The following is a 16,035-nucleotide window of genomic DNA, read 5'->3' as shown; positions in this document are numbered from 1 at the left end:
AGACTTATTGACAGCGTACCAATTAAAACAGCCATATTGATGTAACTAACAAGTGTTCTCTCATTAGCTAAGAAAACCTTGGGTTCTACTTTGGCAGATGTGTTGTGCGAGTATTGAGGAACTTTGACACTTCGATATTCATCGCCCACTTTTACATTCTGATAAACCACATTATATCTACTCTTATTAACATTCTCCGGTAACAACGAAAGCGCTTTCTTTGAGAATAATTTCAGCATTTCTTCACAATGTGGTGATGGAAGTTGATACCACGGATAGCGTCTCGCGTCGGCTGGATCGGCAGTGCTAGTAGACCAGACAAGCGAGATTTATTATCACGAGTCTAGATTATATTTAAATAACTAAAATTATATCTCTTCTTCTCCAACCATCATCATGTCGGAACAATTAAAAGTGGGTAGAAAGCGGAGATGACTAGGGATGGCTGAATATGGCTGGATATGGTTACACACGGCTATGGGCTGTGACTTACTAATTTGGTAGTTTTCATCTAATCTCTTATTAAACAACACCGATGAAGCTACCAGAGATTACCTCCACAGGATCCACGGAATCCACGGAATCCACGGAATCACCATTCCCCCACCCACGCCTTCGCAGCTCATCCCCATCTCCATCCTTCATCTCCTTTTTATCCCTCAGAGATCCCTTACTGACAAAATCGCAGTCACAAACACCACACCTCTTTATCCCTTCCACTCCTTCCCCTTTACAGAAGAGCAATAGCGATCTCGCACTCAATAAACTAAAAAATGACAAAGGTTACACTGACACAATCTACGCTGATAAGGATGTACAATGCCAGAAAGTAATTGAAAATCTCAAGCACAAAGCTTTTATTCCTGAAAATCTCGTTGACAATGAAGTTAATTGGTTCTACACCAATTTGGGAATTGATGATACTTACTTCAAGTTAGAAACGGTTGATACCATATCTGATCACATTATCAGTCTTTACGCTGCTAAATTGGTTGCGTACACTAAACACCGCAATGACTCAAACAAATTGGACATCGATTTGAAGAAGGAGAGAGAGAATGACGCTGTTTTCATTCACTCGGACAAGTCTGGCCATGGCGTTGAACAATTAATTGACTCCAAATACTTTGACAGCGACAGCATTCCTTTCAGATTAGAGACTTATACTTCAAAAGCTAAGGGCAACCTTAGGTGTTACTTCCTTTCGAAATGCAACTTCCCAAAGTTAGAATCCAAGGAAAACGATATTCGCAAAATTGCGGATCCTCTTTTCCTCGAGAAGGCCTCCGCTAACACCATTGACATCTACCAACGCATCCTCAACCAGGTCGACGTCCGTACTGGACCTGTCGTTGAAGGTTTCGAAATTGAAGGCACCACTGAACATCGTATTGTTATCGGTTACAAGAGAGGTACAACGAAGGGCTTCTTCTCTACTCTCACCGATCTCTACCATTTTTATGGCCTCCACTCAACTAGGAAGTTTGTTGAGCATTTCTCAAATGGCTCTATGATAGTCTCTCTCTATCTCAACCAAGGTGAGCTTTTCTTTCGTCTTGTAACATTTCCACTAACATAATTAACCTACAGATCCTCTCGTACCAGCCCCACCAATCTCTCACTCCGTCGTTCAAATTGTCCGCGAAGTTTCCCTCATCTACTGTCTTCCAGACAACCCCTTATTCTCCCGCGCAGCCGAAACTGACCCTGGAATGGGTAACGCAGTGCAGGAAGCCACCTACGCATATGTCGGTTACATCTACATCACCCACTTTTGCAACAGACTTGGTCCAGCATATGAGGCTCTACAAAGTCTGCTCGACGAGTCCAACAGCACCCATATGGGTGTTCTCGCTGATCTCAAGCGCAGATTGAGAGAAGAAACCTTCACCAAGACTGCCATCCTCGATGTCATTCAATCGTATCCAGAGCTCGTTCGTTTGTTATACACTCAATTCGCTATGGCGCACTATCCTGCCTCCTCCGCCAATGAGGAAGTTGTACCTACTCTCTCTCACCAGCGTCTCCAACAAGTTCACGTCATGTCGGATGAAGAGCTCCACGCTACTCTTCAAAAGGGTACTCGTAACCCATTTGAGTTACAAGTCCTCGAAAGTTTCATGGTTATGAACAAGCACACACTCAAGACCAACTTCTATCAGCCAACTAAAGTAGCGCTATCATTTAGATTGGATGGTGATTTCCTTCCTAACAACGAATACACTCAGAAACCATACGGTATCTTTTTCATCGTTGGCTCTGACTTCCAAGGATTCCACGTCCGTTTCAAGGATGTTGCTCGTGGTGGTATTCGTATTCTTCGCAGTCGCGACAGTGAAAATTACGCCACTAACCAACGTATGCTTTTCGACGAGTGCTACAACCTATCCTCAACGCAATCACTCAAGAACAAGGACATTCCTGAGGGTGGCAGCAAGGGTGTAATTCTTCCTAACCTCAACGCAAACCCTGAGTTAGCATTTGAGCGTTACATTGACAGTATCATCGATCTCCTCATCCCTGGCAACAGCCCTGGTATCAAAGAGCCAATTGTCGACTTGCACGCCAAGCAAGAAATTTTGTTCCTTGGTCCAGATGAGGGAACGGCTGGTTACATGGACTGGGCAGCTCTGCATGCGCGTAGCAGAGGTGCACCATGGTGGAAGTCATTTACTACCGGCAAGTCAGCAGACACTTTGGGCGGTATCCCACATGACGTGTATGGTATGACTAGTCGCTCAGTTAGACAGTACTATGTTGGCATTCTCGATAAGATGGCCATGGACGAGGAAACGACGACCAAGGTGCAAACTGGTGGACCAGATGGTGATCTTGGTAGCAATGAGATTCTCCTCAGCAAGGACAAAACAGTGGCTATTGTTGATGGCTCTGGTGTCATCTACGATCCTGTTGGCCTCGATAGAGCGGAGTTAACTCGCTTGGCTAAGCAGCGTGTTATGATTAAGGAGTTCGACGTCAGTCGTCTTTCTAAGGATGGTTACAGAGTGCTTTGCGAGCAGAATGACGTCAAGCTGCCATCTGGCGAAATAGTACAGGATGGAACCAGCTTCCGTAATGGATACCACCTTCGCGTCAAGGCTGACGTTCTTATCCCATGCGGTGGTCGTCCACAGGCAGTGAACATCTCAAACGTGAATCAGCTCTTCGATGGCGAAGGAAAGCCACATTTCAAGTAAATTGGAGTTTTTTAAAGTGATACAGTACTGACATTACGCAGGATCATCGTCGAAGGTGCGAACCTGTTTGTTACGCAACAGGCTCGTCTGATGCTGGAAAAACGCGGTGTTATTCTCATTCGTGACTCTTCAGCAAACAAAGGTGGTGTCACGTCGTCTAGTTTGGAAGTTCTCGCTGGTCTTGCGCTCAATGAGGAGGAATATTCCGAGCTGATGATGTACACCAACGGCAAGCCATCGTCATTTTACGAGAGCTACGTGAAGGATATTCAAGAAATCATCGAAAGCAACGCACGTATGGAATTCAACACTATCTGGAGCGAGTACAATAGACTCGGTGGTACAGAGAGCCGCACAATCATCAGTGATAACCTTTCACGTACACTCAACAAACTTCAACTCGAACTTGAGAGCAGCGATGGATTATTCGCAGATGTTGAGAAACGCAAGAAGGTACTTAGCAAAGCTATGCCAAAGACGCTCGTGCAGTACGTCGGCATAGACAACCTCCTCCAGCGCCTCCCACTGTCTTACCAAAAAGCCCTCTTTGCTTGCCAAATCTCCCGCTTCTGCTACCAGTATGGCCCTGCGGCTAGCCAAGTCGAGTTCTATCTCTACATGTCCCAGTTTTAGCTTGTGAGAACTGAACATCTCTGATACACTCGCACTCGCATATGGATATAGAAACAACCAAGACACGATTCTCTTGTTTTATATACAACAATGAATACTTTTTCTTTTTATGTTTATATTTTTCAAGTATATGTTATAAGTATGTTAAAAGAATATGAATACATCAGGTTAAGTTTTACGTTACCACCTTTCTAATCATCTTGCGCGCACCTTCACCAACGACCTGCAAGTCGCCATTTTCTTCCATCTGTCTCACTGCGTCTGCAAACATAGCGCCATCGACAGCAATACTCGACTGTGAGTTGATTTGCGCGAGTATATCGCTATACTTGATATTAGCACTTCTCGAACCCTCCACGAGGGAGCTAATCTCATTAATGAGATCTTGATTTTGACGTCTGTTATTAGCCGAGTAGCCGGTATTGAGAAGACTGATGTCGACTAAGCCAGTAACTGGATCTGTAGCCGAACCTTTGACAGCATCGATGATGAGTCTGTTGGCTTCGACTACATCGAGGAGCTCGACAAATTTAGATAGACGCATACGCGCATGGCCCTCAGCCAATCTAATCATAGACTCAAGTTGACGGGTTGTAGCAGTGATTCTTTTTTCAGCGTTATTAGCATCTTCTCCTTGTTTACGCAGCTGAACGTAACACCGAACGAGCTCCTCACTCGCTTCCGATGTCAGCTCGGGCTGTACTTTGTTCTTCGCATAGGTAATGTAGGCGGTGAGTATGTCGAGTCCCAGCACATCGCTGCCCGCCGTCTCGGGAGCGTCTTCGATATACATAGACACTAAATGTCTGGCAAGTTTGCGATCTGCGAATTCGTCGATGTTGTCCAGCACAAGATAAAGCAGGTCAAATCGAGAAATGAGCGTTGGTGGTAAATCTATGTTCTTGGTAATTGGCAGCTTCACGTTGTATTTCGATTGCACTGGGTTCGCTGCAGCGAGAATCGATGTACGGGCATTAAGTGTGGTGATGATACCCGCTTTCGCTATCGAGACTGTTTGCTGCTCCATCACTTCATGGAGGACGGAGCGAGTGGCGTCGGACATCTTGTCGAATTCATCTATACAGCACACACCGCCGTCTGAGAGGACTAGAGCACCGCTGCTGGTGCGTTAGTATTTTTCTCCTTTTAGACACACCCCGCTCACCTCTCAAGCACTAACTGCTTCGAATCCGGATCGCGAGTGATGTACGCTGTTAACCCGACGGCTGACGATCCTTTACCAGATGTGTAGACACCGCGGGGCGTTATTTTGTGCACGTACTGTGTTAGCAATTAGCGAGGAGGTATTGTTGTATTGCATCGCTCTCACCTGCAGGATCTGCGACTTGGAAGTACCTGGATCACCAACGAGAAGAACGTTGATGTCACCACGGAAACGCGGCCCGCCGCCACCACCACCGCGTGCAATTGATTTGTTAGTTCCTCCAAACATCTGCAGTAGGATTCCTTTCTTGATGTCATCCATCTCCCAAATTGATGGCGCGAGAGAGCGAGCTAGCAACTCGTAACAGTCGGGCCGTTGCGAGATTTCTACTAACTTGTTCTCCATCTCCTCAGCTATTGTACCAGCTTCGTTGTCATCATTGTTCGCCATCTCAGCCTCTAGCTCGTCGTCACCTCCGACACCAACTCCAGCCAGATTGACTCGGTCACCAGGTCTGGTCGTTGCGTCGAAACCCATCCTGTTTGCATCAGTGCGCTTTATATGCACTATGTCGAGGAATGTCTTGAAAAGTGATTTGATGGACCTCTGGCGTGGATTTACACGGACAGGTAATGAACGGAAAATTCCAGTAACGGTGATTCTATCACCAGGCTTAGTAACATCGACGAGTTCATCGTATACACATAGAGACACTGTGTGTGGTGTCTGACCGTCTGGAACGCTGTCGGGTGTCTCCTGCAGGCGGACAATTTGTTTATCGGCGAATTCACATCTATTGTGTATGAGTGCCATTGTGCCTTGGTAATTACACACATCTCTTGGACATCTTGATGGCTCTGCGATTCTTCCACGGTCAATCTCAACTTGATGAGTGTGTTGACATATTGTACACTTAAAAAAGGCATTCTTCATGTCTGGTATAATTGGAGTGGCACGGATGACTAAACCTTTGATTGAAACTAGTTTGTCCGTGTCGGATGGATTCAACTCGCGCATGTTCACTGATGGGAGATTGAATGGACGTACTTTGTAGACCTTAGACATTAACTCTCCTAGCTCTTCATCCCAGGCTTGCTGGCCAATCCTTTGTTCGTCACGCTCAGCATCCTCCTCACCGAGTTCAAGCATAACGTCTTTGAGTACCTGATCCATGATTGGAATAATCTCCTGAGGGTATTTTTGCAATTGCGAGTATAATTTACGAGATTGTGGGAATGAAATTAAATTGTTCATATCCAGGTTCAAATTGGTTTGACCGGTGAATCGCATCTTTCGCAAGTAGCTCTCGTAAAGAACGTTCTCAGAGCTTGCTTGGTCAGTTAAACTAGGTAAATCACGTCCTAAATCTCTTTCATAAGCCCGTCTATACTTTGTCTTGAAACCTCTCAAGAAGGCTCTAAAAGCAGCCATAGAATCAGCGATTTGAACGTTTGTACCCCAAATGACTCTAAGCATTCCACTGTCATCAGTCTGGCTATCAGTATTTGGAACATTAGCCTGTGAAAAAGTTCTATCTGACTTGTGAATATCAGAATTTGGTGCGTTTTGAAGAGTTAAATGTCTTCTTGATTTAACAAAGCTTGGTGAGGAAGGTGGGAGGTTTGAGTGAACATCACCGCGTCTTTGATGCGAGGGAGTTAGATGTTGAGAAGCACGTGGAGTAGATGCAGAAGAGGAAGGAAAGTGCAGCGGTGATGATGATCTGTGATTACCTGCATCTGAAGAAGGTGGCGCTGCTAAGAAATCTGGGTTTATTCCCGGTGAAGAAGGCGGTAAATTTGAGTTTTCACGTTGATTCCTGGTTGGTGTACGCTGATTATTCACGCTAGGTGAAGAAGGGAATAACATTGGTGATGAACTTCTGTTGCTCATTTTACGCGTCGTTGATGGTATGTGTTCAACACGCGTATCAATTCGATAGTCTAAGTCGCAAGATTACAATCGCAAGATTAGAAATGAATCAATCAATTTCACATCTTGTATTTAAGCTGCTAGCACACACACCACTCCCCTTATCTCTCTACCACCATGTCTTCTTTCAAGAGAGATAGATACGATGACGATAACTCTCATCAATCCAAGCGTGAAAGGAAGCAAGAAGAATCACGGAGAATGGCTACAGCTTCCACTTTCTCCGGCTCAGATAACCCTTTCAACGATTCAGATCTAAACTCTAAATTTCAGTGGCAGAAGAAATCTGAGAAAGATAGGAAATCTGGTATCACTGCAGATCAAGCAGCTGAGAGAGATGAGCAGCGCAGAGCTGAAACGAGGGAAGAGCTTCACAAACTCAATATGAGAAGACAACAACGTGAATTGGATAAGATGGAGAAAGAGGCAGAGCAGTCTAAAGCGCAACGACTAAATGACTCTGCTCAAACCCAAGAATGGCTCAATAAAGAAGATGATTTCATGCTTGAACAGAAGCGTATGCGTGCTGTTATGAGAATCAAGGGCCACAGGGCTCAGCCAATTGACTACCTCTGCTTGAATTTGAAGTTTGCACATCCTGATACCACCCACACCCGTGATGACGACCAAGAAGTTGAAACTGGTCTTGAAGTCCATCTCGATGAACCCTATCGTATCTTGGAAAATATCAATTTCGACCAAGCTAAAGCGCTTCATGCTGATATTTGCGAATTCCTTGACCTTGAGACAGCTGAACAAAACAAAGAATTTTGGAACGTGGGTTACTTTCTCTTACTATCTCATCCTTCTAATGAATCGCTCAAGTGCATGCTAGCCGTTTGTGAAAACAAGTTGGAAAGAATAGTGAGAACAATGAGCGAGCCACACGCAATAGACGAAGACGCAGAGGAACAGATAGAGATGATACTCCAAGGAAAGAGCCTCTACCAGCTCTCACAACTGCAACAATCTATTCAGGTCAAGCTACAATCTGATGCAGCAATCGATATGGAGTACTGGGAGGATCTTCTCAAAAGTTTACTCGTGCACAAAGCCAAAGCCAAGTTGAATGACATGCACAAACTCGTGCTCAACAATCGACTTACTCAATTACGCGAAAAGCAGCAGCTCGAAGCAGAAAGAATGCAGTCTGAATTAACCAAATCGATGAAAGACGATATGGATCAGGCACCTAAGTCCAAACAGCCAGAAGAGACGCCTAAGACAGAAGCAATCAAACCTGACGAATATGATCCCTGTATGTCTCCTAAACCAACACATAAAAAGCAACTGCCGTATGAAGATCGACAGATGCCGATGGTACTGGAAGAAGACGATAAGAAGAATTTGGTAAGTTTATTTGAATAGAACTCAACTAATAACCATTATTTGAATAGATGAAACACAGGCGTGAATTGATAAACTCGACTTTCATAGCCAGATCAGAACTGCCTCAGAAGCAGGTAGCACCCCGAGCAGATGATGTCGGTGCCTCGGTGACAGATATGGAGCTAGAGAATTGGTTCAGGATGCAGGATTTACAAACACCTCACAACTTCAACGACGAGTTCGACAACGACTATATCTTCACAGAAGTCCAAGAGGCCGCCAAAGTGACTTACACGTGGGATGACCTGAACAGGCCGCGCAAACCGAGATACTTCAATAGAGTGCATACAGGTTATGAGTGGAACAAGTGGGTCATGATGCTCCTTTTTGATAAAAATCTCAACCAAATTATCTAGATACAACCAAACACACTACGATCAAGACAACCCACCTCCGAAAGTTGTTCAAGGATACAAGTTCAACATCTTCTACCCGGATCTCATAGACAAAACCAAGACACCGACTTACAAAGTCATTAAAAACAAAGATAATCCTGACATATCTACGGTAATGTTCATAGCAGGACCTCCATATGAAGACATTGCATTCACGATTGTCAACAAAGAGTGGGAACACTCGCATAAACGGTGGGTAGTGGTCTGATTTTGAGACAACAGCTGATTTTCTTTCCAGAGGATTCAGATCGTCGTACGACAGAGGAGTGATGCAACTTTACTTCAACTTCAAGAAGATGTAAGTGTGTTGTCCTCTCATAATATCATGCTAACTAAACAGTTTCTATCGCAAATAAACTATATTAATGGCTTTATCATGTACAAATTTGCCGCGATGATTGACAGCAAGAAACTAGGAAACAATGCTCGATTGTATTTTTCTTTTTGTATGACAATCATACAACAATGAGTGAACCAGTTGTCGCGATAACGAGGTCGATTGAGAAAGTGAAAAAATGCGAGGCGCTCACCAAGCTGAGGACAGTCGGCAGGTTAGTTCTCCCGCCACGCATTCTCTCGCCTTACTAACGAAGAGAATAGCGTATCTCAGTGCCAGCTTCCTTTAATAGAAATAGTTCACAATAAACACTTTCTCACTGTAAATCTTGAGAACTGTTTACCTGATTCTCTGAGCGTGCCTACGCCAGAGGTCAACGACACAGTGATGATATGGGGAGAAATTGACGAGGTGAGCATTGGTTCATGTTGTAAGCTATGTTATTCCTGACAGTTCTAACATTAGTCTTCGGATCAAATTGCTTTTGATGGTGACACACTCACTTTTAACGCTCTTATCTACAAGATATGTAATGGTCTAAACATCACACAATGGTCTGACGCGGTTGATAGAAGAAATTAAGTGCAATGAAATCTACAAGTAATTATGTAACTGCCCTAATACCATGTTGTAGTAATTGTCATCACCAGTAGCTAATATTCTGCTGATCAGTTGAATCCAACCATGTGTGTCTTTGGAATGTGTGTCGTTAGTTTTGACAGCTGCAAAGACCAACCCGAGATTTTTCAGTGTAGTTCTGTAATTTTCATCAATATCGTATCCAGCTCTAGATACAGCGGTGACAAGGTTTTTGAGCAGCGCCTCAACCGAACCTGACGAAATGATGTCACGGTATTTCTCCGACATAGGTAAGTTTGTCAGTGAGTGGAAAATCTCAGACGACAGTCTCAAACACTCTATATCGTTGTACTTGGTGGCGAGATTGACAATTGAGAAAACCTCAGATCTCCAAACACCTCTTGACGAATAATCCATCGCAGATATATCCCCGTTCTTGACAATATTTGAAACAACTTTGAGAAAGTTTTTCAAAGATCTACTGCCAACCTTCGTGATGGCAAACTGTTGATTGATCCACATCAAGAACGGCTTGGATGTGACAATATTGGTAGCTGTTGCAGGATTGCTTGTCAAAGTCAAAGCAACTTCTTCAATCAGTGTCTTGATTGCAATATCATCTGTCGACGATTCGTATAACGTAGCTAGAACGTCCCAATTGTGACGACGCTTCATCATCAGCCAATCATATGATGACTTTACACCATCTCTTAACAGCTTCAATATCCATCCTCTTTCCCATCTCCTGTCTTCACCGTAACTAAGTAGGAGGTCGAAGAAGAGCGGGACATTCTTGACATCGAGTTGCGGACGCTGCAGTAGAAATCTCATTATGAGTGGGTAAGCGTGGTTTGATGGGTTGACTATCGCTCTTGTGGCGTGTGAAACGAACGCTGTAATCAAGGTTGGTTGTCTAGGCACCTCTTCATGCATTTCATGCTGAGGTATTGTGTTACGGAAGTTTTGTAACAAGTATTCCAATTCTGCCTTTTCTGTAAAGTTCCGTTTCTATTGAGCTTTATTAGCTGATGTCTAGCGTGACACTAAAACTCACGTTCAATATACCGCTGACGTGTCCCATAAGATGCAGGGAAGCCTTTCTCATGTCAGGACGGCGCGATGACAGGCCCATTATAGGAACGTTGATGATTGAGTATCTAACCAACTCGAGGTACTCGAAATCAGTGAGGGTTTCATCCATAAAAACGCTCGATAGTAATGCCATCAAAAATCTAGGATCGTAGAGGTCTTCAGGACATTCTATGTCATCAATGTTGCTAATATCCCTCGAAAAAGACAGTCTGTTAGGGAAGGACAGGCAGGTGCTAAATACCTTATTACTATCTAGCGCGGTGATTGCGTCTATTGCGCGACTGTTGGAATTTGCTGGCGCAATAGTAGATGGAGGTGTCCAAACCCTAGTAATGGCGGTGAGGGACTGCCTGCAGACACGCTCGAAAAGGTTGAAGATATCTAGTATAAGAGTATCAGATGGATGTAAGGTTGCATTGTAGATGTTCACCAATGGATTGATTTGTGTGAGTTGACAAAGAGCCGCAGGTGCCTTGTGGAAGAGTTTGTGGATGTACTCTAAAACGCGCTGCTTCGTAATGCTTATATTTGAAGACACATCTTTGAATAAATTAGATCCGTAAGCGTACTGAATCAGTGAAAGAACGAGATTTGGGGGTAGTTGCACTGAATTCAGCAAAACACCTGCAAATTTCATCACAGGGGCTTGTGACAAACCGCGTTGCGAGGATGTGATAAGGAAAGACTCGACATCGTCAGCAGACAATTGTATCTTTGATGCGACATTCGCCAAACACTCCAAAGCAGCTGCATCGACTTCTTTTTCTTGCATGTTGATAATTCTGACCATTTTGTCGAGGTTGCCAATGAATGCTTTCTTGATAAAGCTTTGCGATTCCTCAAATGATGAGAGGGAATCAGTAATCTGACTAAGCAATTTGCACAACCTTGCACTGTATCCAGGTATCCAGTTCAATTGAGATAAAAGGGATTGGGCATCAGCTGATGATTTGAATAAAGCAAAGATATGTTCAATAGAAACTTCTTCATTCTCTATATCGATAGCATGCTGAACAGCAACTCCAGCCACCTTTTTAGCTAAATCAATCTCTTTGTCCTCCAGTGAGGCACCAAATCTCACGCCAAGTGCGACAATATTCCCGTAAGCAGTCGCTGACAACTTGGGCAGATCACCGATATTAACCTTTTTGGTTGACTTGTAGAAAGCGCGTCTGTATTGAGAGAATCTTGTGATCAACAAGGCCATGATGGAATCCTGCTTTTGCGTCTGAGGTAATTGAACCTTTTTCACTTCTACCTCTTTTGGTTTGAGCAAACTCTTAAATTGAGAAACAGCTACGGTGGCGTCGCCCTGATTGAAGTTTCTGAGCGGCAATAGACGTTCAAAGAACTTGTGCAGCTCGTTCAAGACACCCTCATCTGTTGTCTTGAACACAACGTCGATCAGCGTCTTCAGGGATGATGATCTATCGTATACGCTTGCAACTATTTCAGAGTGCTCGCTCCTGTTCAAGATAATCAAAATGTGCTTGAATGTCACTAAGCTTTCCGGTGCGTTGACTGCTGACATCATGAGCGCTTCGTTCAGCTGTTTGAAGTCAAAGAATGGTATCCAACAAATCATAACACTTTCATAATCCTATGTAGATTATTAAGTTAAGTCGACCAGGACACAACCCTCTCACCTTCCAATCCTTTTTAGTGAATTGTGTAGCTGCTTGACCAACAAAGTCGGATAACTGTCCAGCATAATCATGTGAAATATTATCGACCTTCTTCAGCTCTTCGGTGAATCGTTTCAAAGCTGTGCAAGACTGGTCAGTCGAGTTGAATAATTAGCAGCGAAACCCACAGTTTGATAGACTGAGCTCTATGTTCTTTGTATTAAAAATGGCGAGTAACACGCGAGATTGCAGTACAGTCTCGATGACAGTTCTTTTCTCATTCTTTCCAGCGGACTTGATAAGCTCAATTAACAGACTGATGATAACATCTCTGCCACGTTCATCCCCAAGTCTGCGGACAAGGAATTGAGTTGATCTTGCATGTGAGTAGTATGCCTTGGCACTCTCTTTGATGTAGTCTCTTGACACAACATCGTCGAGGGCATCTGGTGTGATATGTGGAACAACTAAATCGAAACGTTCAATCAAGCTAGGCCAGGCGGTCAGTTAATTTACTTGAGACAAGAAACATACCTCTGTGTACCATCAAACTTGACAGACGCGAATAGATTCTGGTCAACTGGATCTAAAGAATAGATGCGAGCTGGTAAGTCCGAATGATCGAGCCCATCTAAGCCAGACACCTTCTTTGGTGGCTTAGTGAGACCCTTCGTTTGTCTTTTGATGATATCTGACTGTATGCGGGAATTGGAACCATCGTGACTGTCACAAATATGTCTCAACCAGTCAACAAGACGCTTAACAATACCGTCAATTGAAGGCTGTTTTCCGGCCAGTCCGATAATCAGATTACGAGCATAGCCTGCCAACTCAGCTGCGTTATCATCGCTCAGCAGCTTCTTCGAAATTTGATAGCTTAGCTGTTCAAGTAAAGTATAGATAAGTGGAGATGGGAGTGAAGCAGGTAAATCTGCATCAGACTCCTTATCTAAAAGTTCTCGCATTTGCTCTAAATATCTGTAAGGTGTCTTAACGCAGCGCAAAATGCAGCTATCAACGAAATCGAGGCTATCCGCGCTCAAGTTTGAAAGCCAGAGGTGAGTTTCAGATTTGTCGTGCTCGAATAAAACGCTGTTCGATAAGAAATTGGAGACAATCTCACTAGTGACATTTCTAATAAAAGCGTGTTTAGTATTGATATTGAGTTTCATGATTGCTTTGAATGCACTCTCTGACCCGACTTTCGAAGCGACATTGTATACATCACTGCCTTTCAACAAACGAAGCGCGTGCAGTTGACTCAAAGAGTCAAATGAATCAAGGTTAGGATCTGCAAGTCCACCTGAGAAAAGCAACTTCGATACATCAATTTGAGATTCTTGGAAGGCTGTCGGTATAACTGACTGATACTGATGCAACAATCTTAGCGAATTTTCCAGCAACATCTTGTTCTTTGATGATTCTTGAGATGCAGCAAAATGAGCAATAACTTTACCCTCAGGCAATCTTTTTATCGCTTCACGCAACAACTCTCTACGACGTCTGTGCCATTGGCCATCTGCCTCGCTCTCTTCTAACGAATCAGCTGCCTCCTGCATCAATTGCTGAACTCTATCAAGCTTATCAAGGGCTTTTGTGACCGCAAGCGATATGCAGTGCTGTACCAGTTGCACTGGAGTTGAAGAGTGTAAACCTTTAGTAAAGTTGGCTTTCTGAACAATCGTCGGGATAATTGCTTCAATCATTCCATTCAACGGTGGTGGTGATGGCTTGTAAAATCCGTTTTGCTTGAATGATTCAGTTGGAACTGGTAAGGACACCGCACATGCTAAGTAGGAAATGTTGGAGATCCATCTCGATGATAAACGGGGCTCGAGTGTCAAACTTGACTGTTTCCAGTAATGCGATGCCAGCTCCGGACATGCTGCTAGTATTGACAGGGCCAAATCAGCGTTGAGCTCATTGTCACCGATACGAAGATTCTTAAGAACACCGAGTAATTGACGGTTGTAAAGTCTGCTGGTACTTATATTCTCGCCCTGCTGTTGCTGCTGGCGGGGGTAGTAACCATCGTCTTTGAAACACAACGCGAATCCTGGTCTTGTGCACAATGATTTGAGATATACATGTACGAGCTTAGCTGGAATTTGCTCAATCACATCATCACCTTCGTTTTCATTTCTGTTGTAGAGCTTTAATATGTGGTCAATAGTCTGCTCATTCCAGATAGAGAGTTTGATAGATCTAGATATACGACCGTCTGACCAGCAATCATGCCAAATTTTAAGAAACTTTTGTATCACAAGATAATGATCTTGCGAGAGTCCTTTAAAGAGTTGCTGGTTGATCTCTTTGTGTGACAAGTGCATGTTGATAAGGTATGGATTGGAGAGTGATGGTGAAATGAACACCATATTGAGAAGTAAGTAGAGCGTACGAATATCTACGAATTTGTGAGAACACTGATGATTATAGATGGTGATGCCTACCCGCTTTTCCGATAGGGTCGTTTTCGCCATCAGTGGACTTCTTTCTGCGCATATTCAGCAATTTTGGTACAAACTTCGGCCGGAGTCAGTTAAAGATGAGTGTTCATACTCAACTTACCTTAAATGACCATCCAAAGTTCTCCCAAATGGTGCGCATTTCCTTCTGCACGCCAATCCTACCAGCAGCCTCAGCCATGGCGAGGGTTAGCTTGAGAGACGCCAAGATAAGGTCGTTTTTGTTATCACCCATGTAATCTCTGAGGAAGGACTGTGATTTTATAGCTTCGTTGAGGATGGCTAATGCAGATGGATGCAAGTGAGTGTGCGAAGCCGCAACATTGAGGAGAGCAGCAATGGTAGTGAGAGGGAGGGGGAGACTTGCAGCTAATTTGTGGTCCTACGATTCCAATCAGCTGGTTTGGATCCCGAAAGAAGAAGACAGACCTGATGGCACAACTCCCAGCACCTGAAAAGCTCAGATGCATTGGAAGACCTTCTTAGATAATCTAAAACTAATTTGTAGCGCTTATCGGTTATAGGAAGGTCTTGCGGTATTGTGATAGCGCTTCTGAAAGCGCTTAAGATATCTTTGATACCGGAGAGAGATCCCTCATGCGCAGAGGCTCTATAAGCAGCGCTGAATTTCGTAATAAAGTCTAATCCATCCGTGAATTCTATCTCGGGCTTCTGACGCTTGACTGGCGGCGGCGTCATATTGCAATGGTAGTGGACAAAGAAGCTGCGATTGCGCTAAGCAGGTGAAATGAATTGCAAGCGTCCACCTGTTGGATGGAAATTTTTCCGGGTTCTAGCAGCTTCTGACTTTGGTAAGACTCACTTGGACTTGGACTATCAACTCATCTGCACATATGGCCACCACTATTCGTAACATCAAGAGCGTGCTTCCAACACTTGACAGAATCCTTGTGCAGCGTTTCAAGCCACAAGAGAAGACAGCGAGTGGTTTGTACTTGCCTTCGTCATCAACTGCATCTCCGCTTCCAGAAGCTACCGTCATCGCTACCGGTCCAGGTATTAGAGACTCCAAGACTGGTGACAATGTCCCTAACTCTGTAAAGTCTGGCGACAAGGTCTTGTTGCCAGGCTGGGGAGGTTCTTCCATCAAAGTTGGCGAGGAGGTGTGTCAGCGTTATAATGTATTTTTCGAGCTAAAAATGATACAGGAATACTATTTATTTAGAGACTCTGAGATCCTCGCAAAGATTCAGGAATAAACTAAT

At 44.0% G+C, this 16,035-nt stretch overlaps 5 protein-coding genes across 5 annotated transcripts; 3 read left to right on the top strand and 2 right to left on the bottom strand.

Annotated features, from left to right (window-relative positions):
• Positions 1–535: 535 nt before the first annotated feature.
• Positions 536–3,830, top strand: J056_001931 (NAD-specific glutamate dehydrogenase; the record flags this gene model as incomplete). The annotated part of the gene is made up of 3 exons (XM_009271559.1): positions 536–1,538; positions 1,591–3,193; positions 3,239–3,830. 3 exons carry the CDS (start codon positions 536–538, stop codon positions 3,828–3,830), a joined length of 3,198 nt encoding a protein of 1,065 aa, XP_009269834.1.
• A 175-nt stretch (positions 3,831–4,005) lies between these two features.
• Positions 4,006–6,888, bottom strand: J056_001930 (DNA replication licensing factor mcm4; the record flags this gene model as incomplete). Its single annotated transcript, XM_009271558.1, has 3 exons — positions 4,006–4,948; positions 4,996–5,111; positions 5,161–6,888. 3 exons carry the CDS (start codon positions 6,886–6,888, stop codon positions 4,006–4,008), a joined length of 2,787 nt encoding a protein of 928 aa, XP_009269833.1.
• A 156-nt stretch (positions 6,889–7,044) lies between these two features.
• On the top strand, positions 7,045–9,067 carry J056_001929 (uncharacterized protein; the record flags this gene model as incomplete). Its single annotated transcript, XM_009271557.1, has 6 exons — positions 7,045–7,704; positions 7,753–8,277; positions 8,325–8,623; positions 8,673–8,903; positions 8,950–9,009; positions 9,052–9,067. 6 exons carry the CDS (start codon positions 7,045–7,047, stop codon positions 9,065–9,067), a joined length of 1,791 nt encoding a protein of 596 aa, XP_009269832.1.
• Positions 9,068–9,642: 575 nt separating this feature from the next.
• Positions 9,643–15,508, bottom strand: J056_001928 (uncharacterized protein; the record flags this gene model as incomplete). The annotated part of the gene is made up of 8 exons (XM_009271556.1): positions 9,643–10,635; positions 10,682–12,319; positions 12,366–12,484; positions 12,533–12,834; positions 12,879–14,748; positions 14,795–14,867; positions 14,913–15,191; positions 15,239–15,508. The coding sequence occupies 8 exons, from the start codon at positions 15,506–15,508 to the stop codon at positions 9,643–9,645; spliced, it is 5,544 nt and encodes a 1,847-aa protein (XP_009269831.1).
• Positions 15,509–15,663: 155 nt separating this feature from the next.
• J056_001927 (uncharacterized protein) lies at positions 15,664–16,029 on the top strand (the record flags this gene model as incomplete). Its single annotated transcript, XM_009271555.1, has 2 exons — positions 15,664–15,933; positions 15,979–16,029. The coding sequence occupies 2 exons, from the start codon at positions 15,664–15,666 to the stop codon at positions 16,027–16,029; spliced, it is 321 nt and encodes a 106-aa protein (XP_009269830.1).
• Positions 16,030–16,035: the final 6 nt, after the last annotated feature.

Source organism: Wallemia ichthyophaga, assembly GCF_000400465.1.
Source record: "Wallemia ichthyophaga EXF-994 unplaced genomic scaffold scaffold19, whole genome shotgun sequence".
Classification (NCBI taxonomy): Eukaryota; Fungi; Basidiomycota; class Wallemiomycetes; order Wallemiales; family Wallemiaceae; genus Wallemia; species Wallemia ichthyophaga.
The sequence above is the reverse complement of the archived record's forward strand: the minus strand, read 5'-3'. Positions and strand labels throughout refer to the sequence as shown.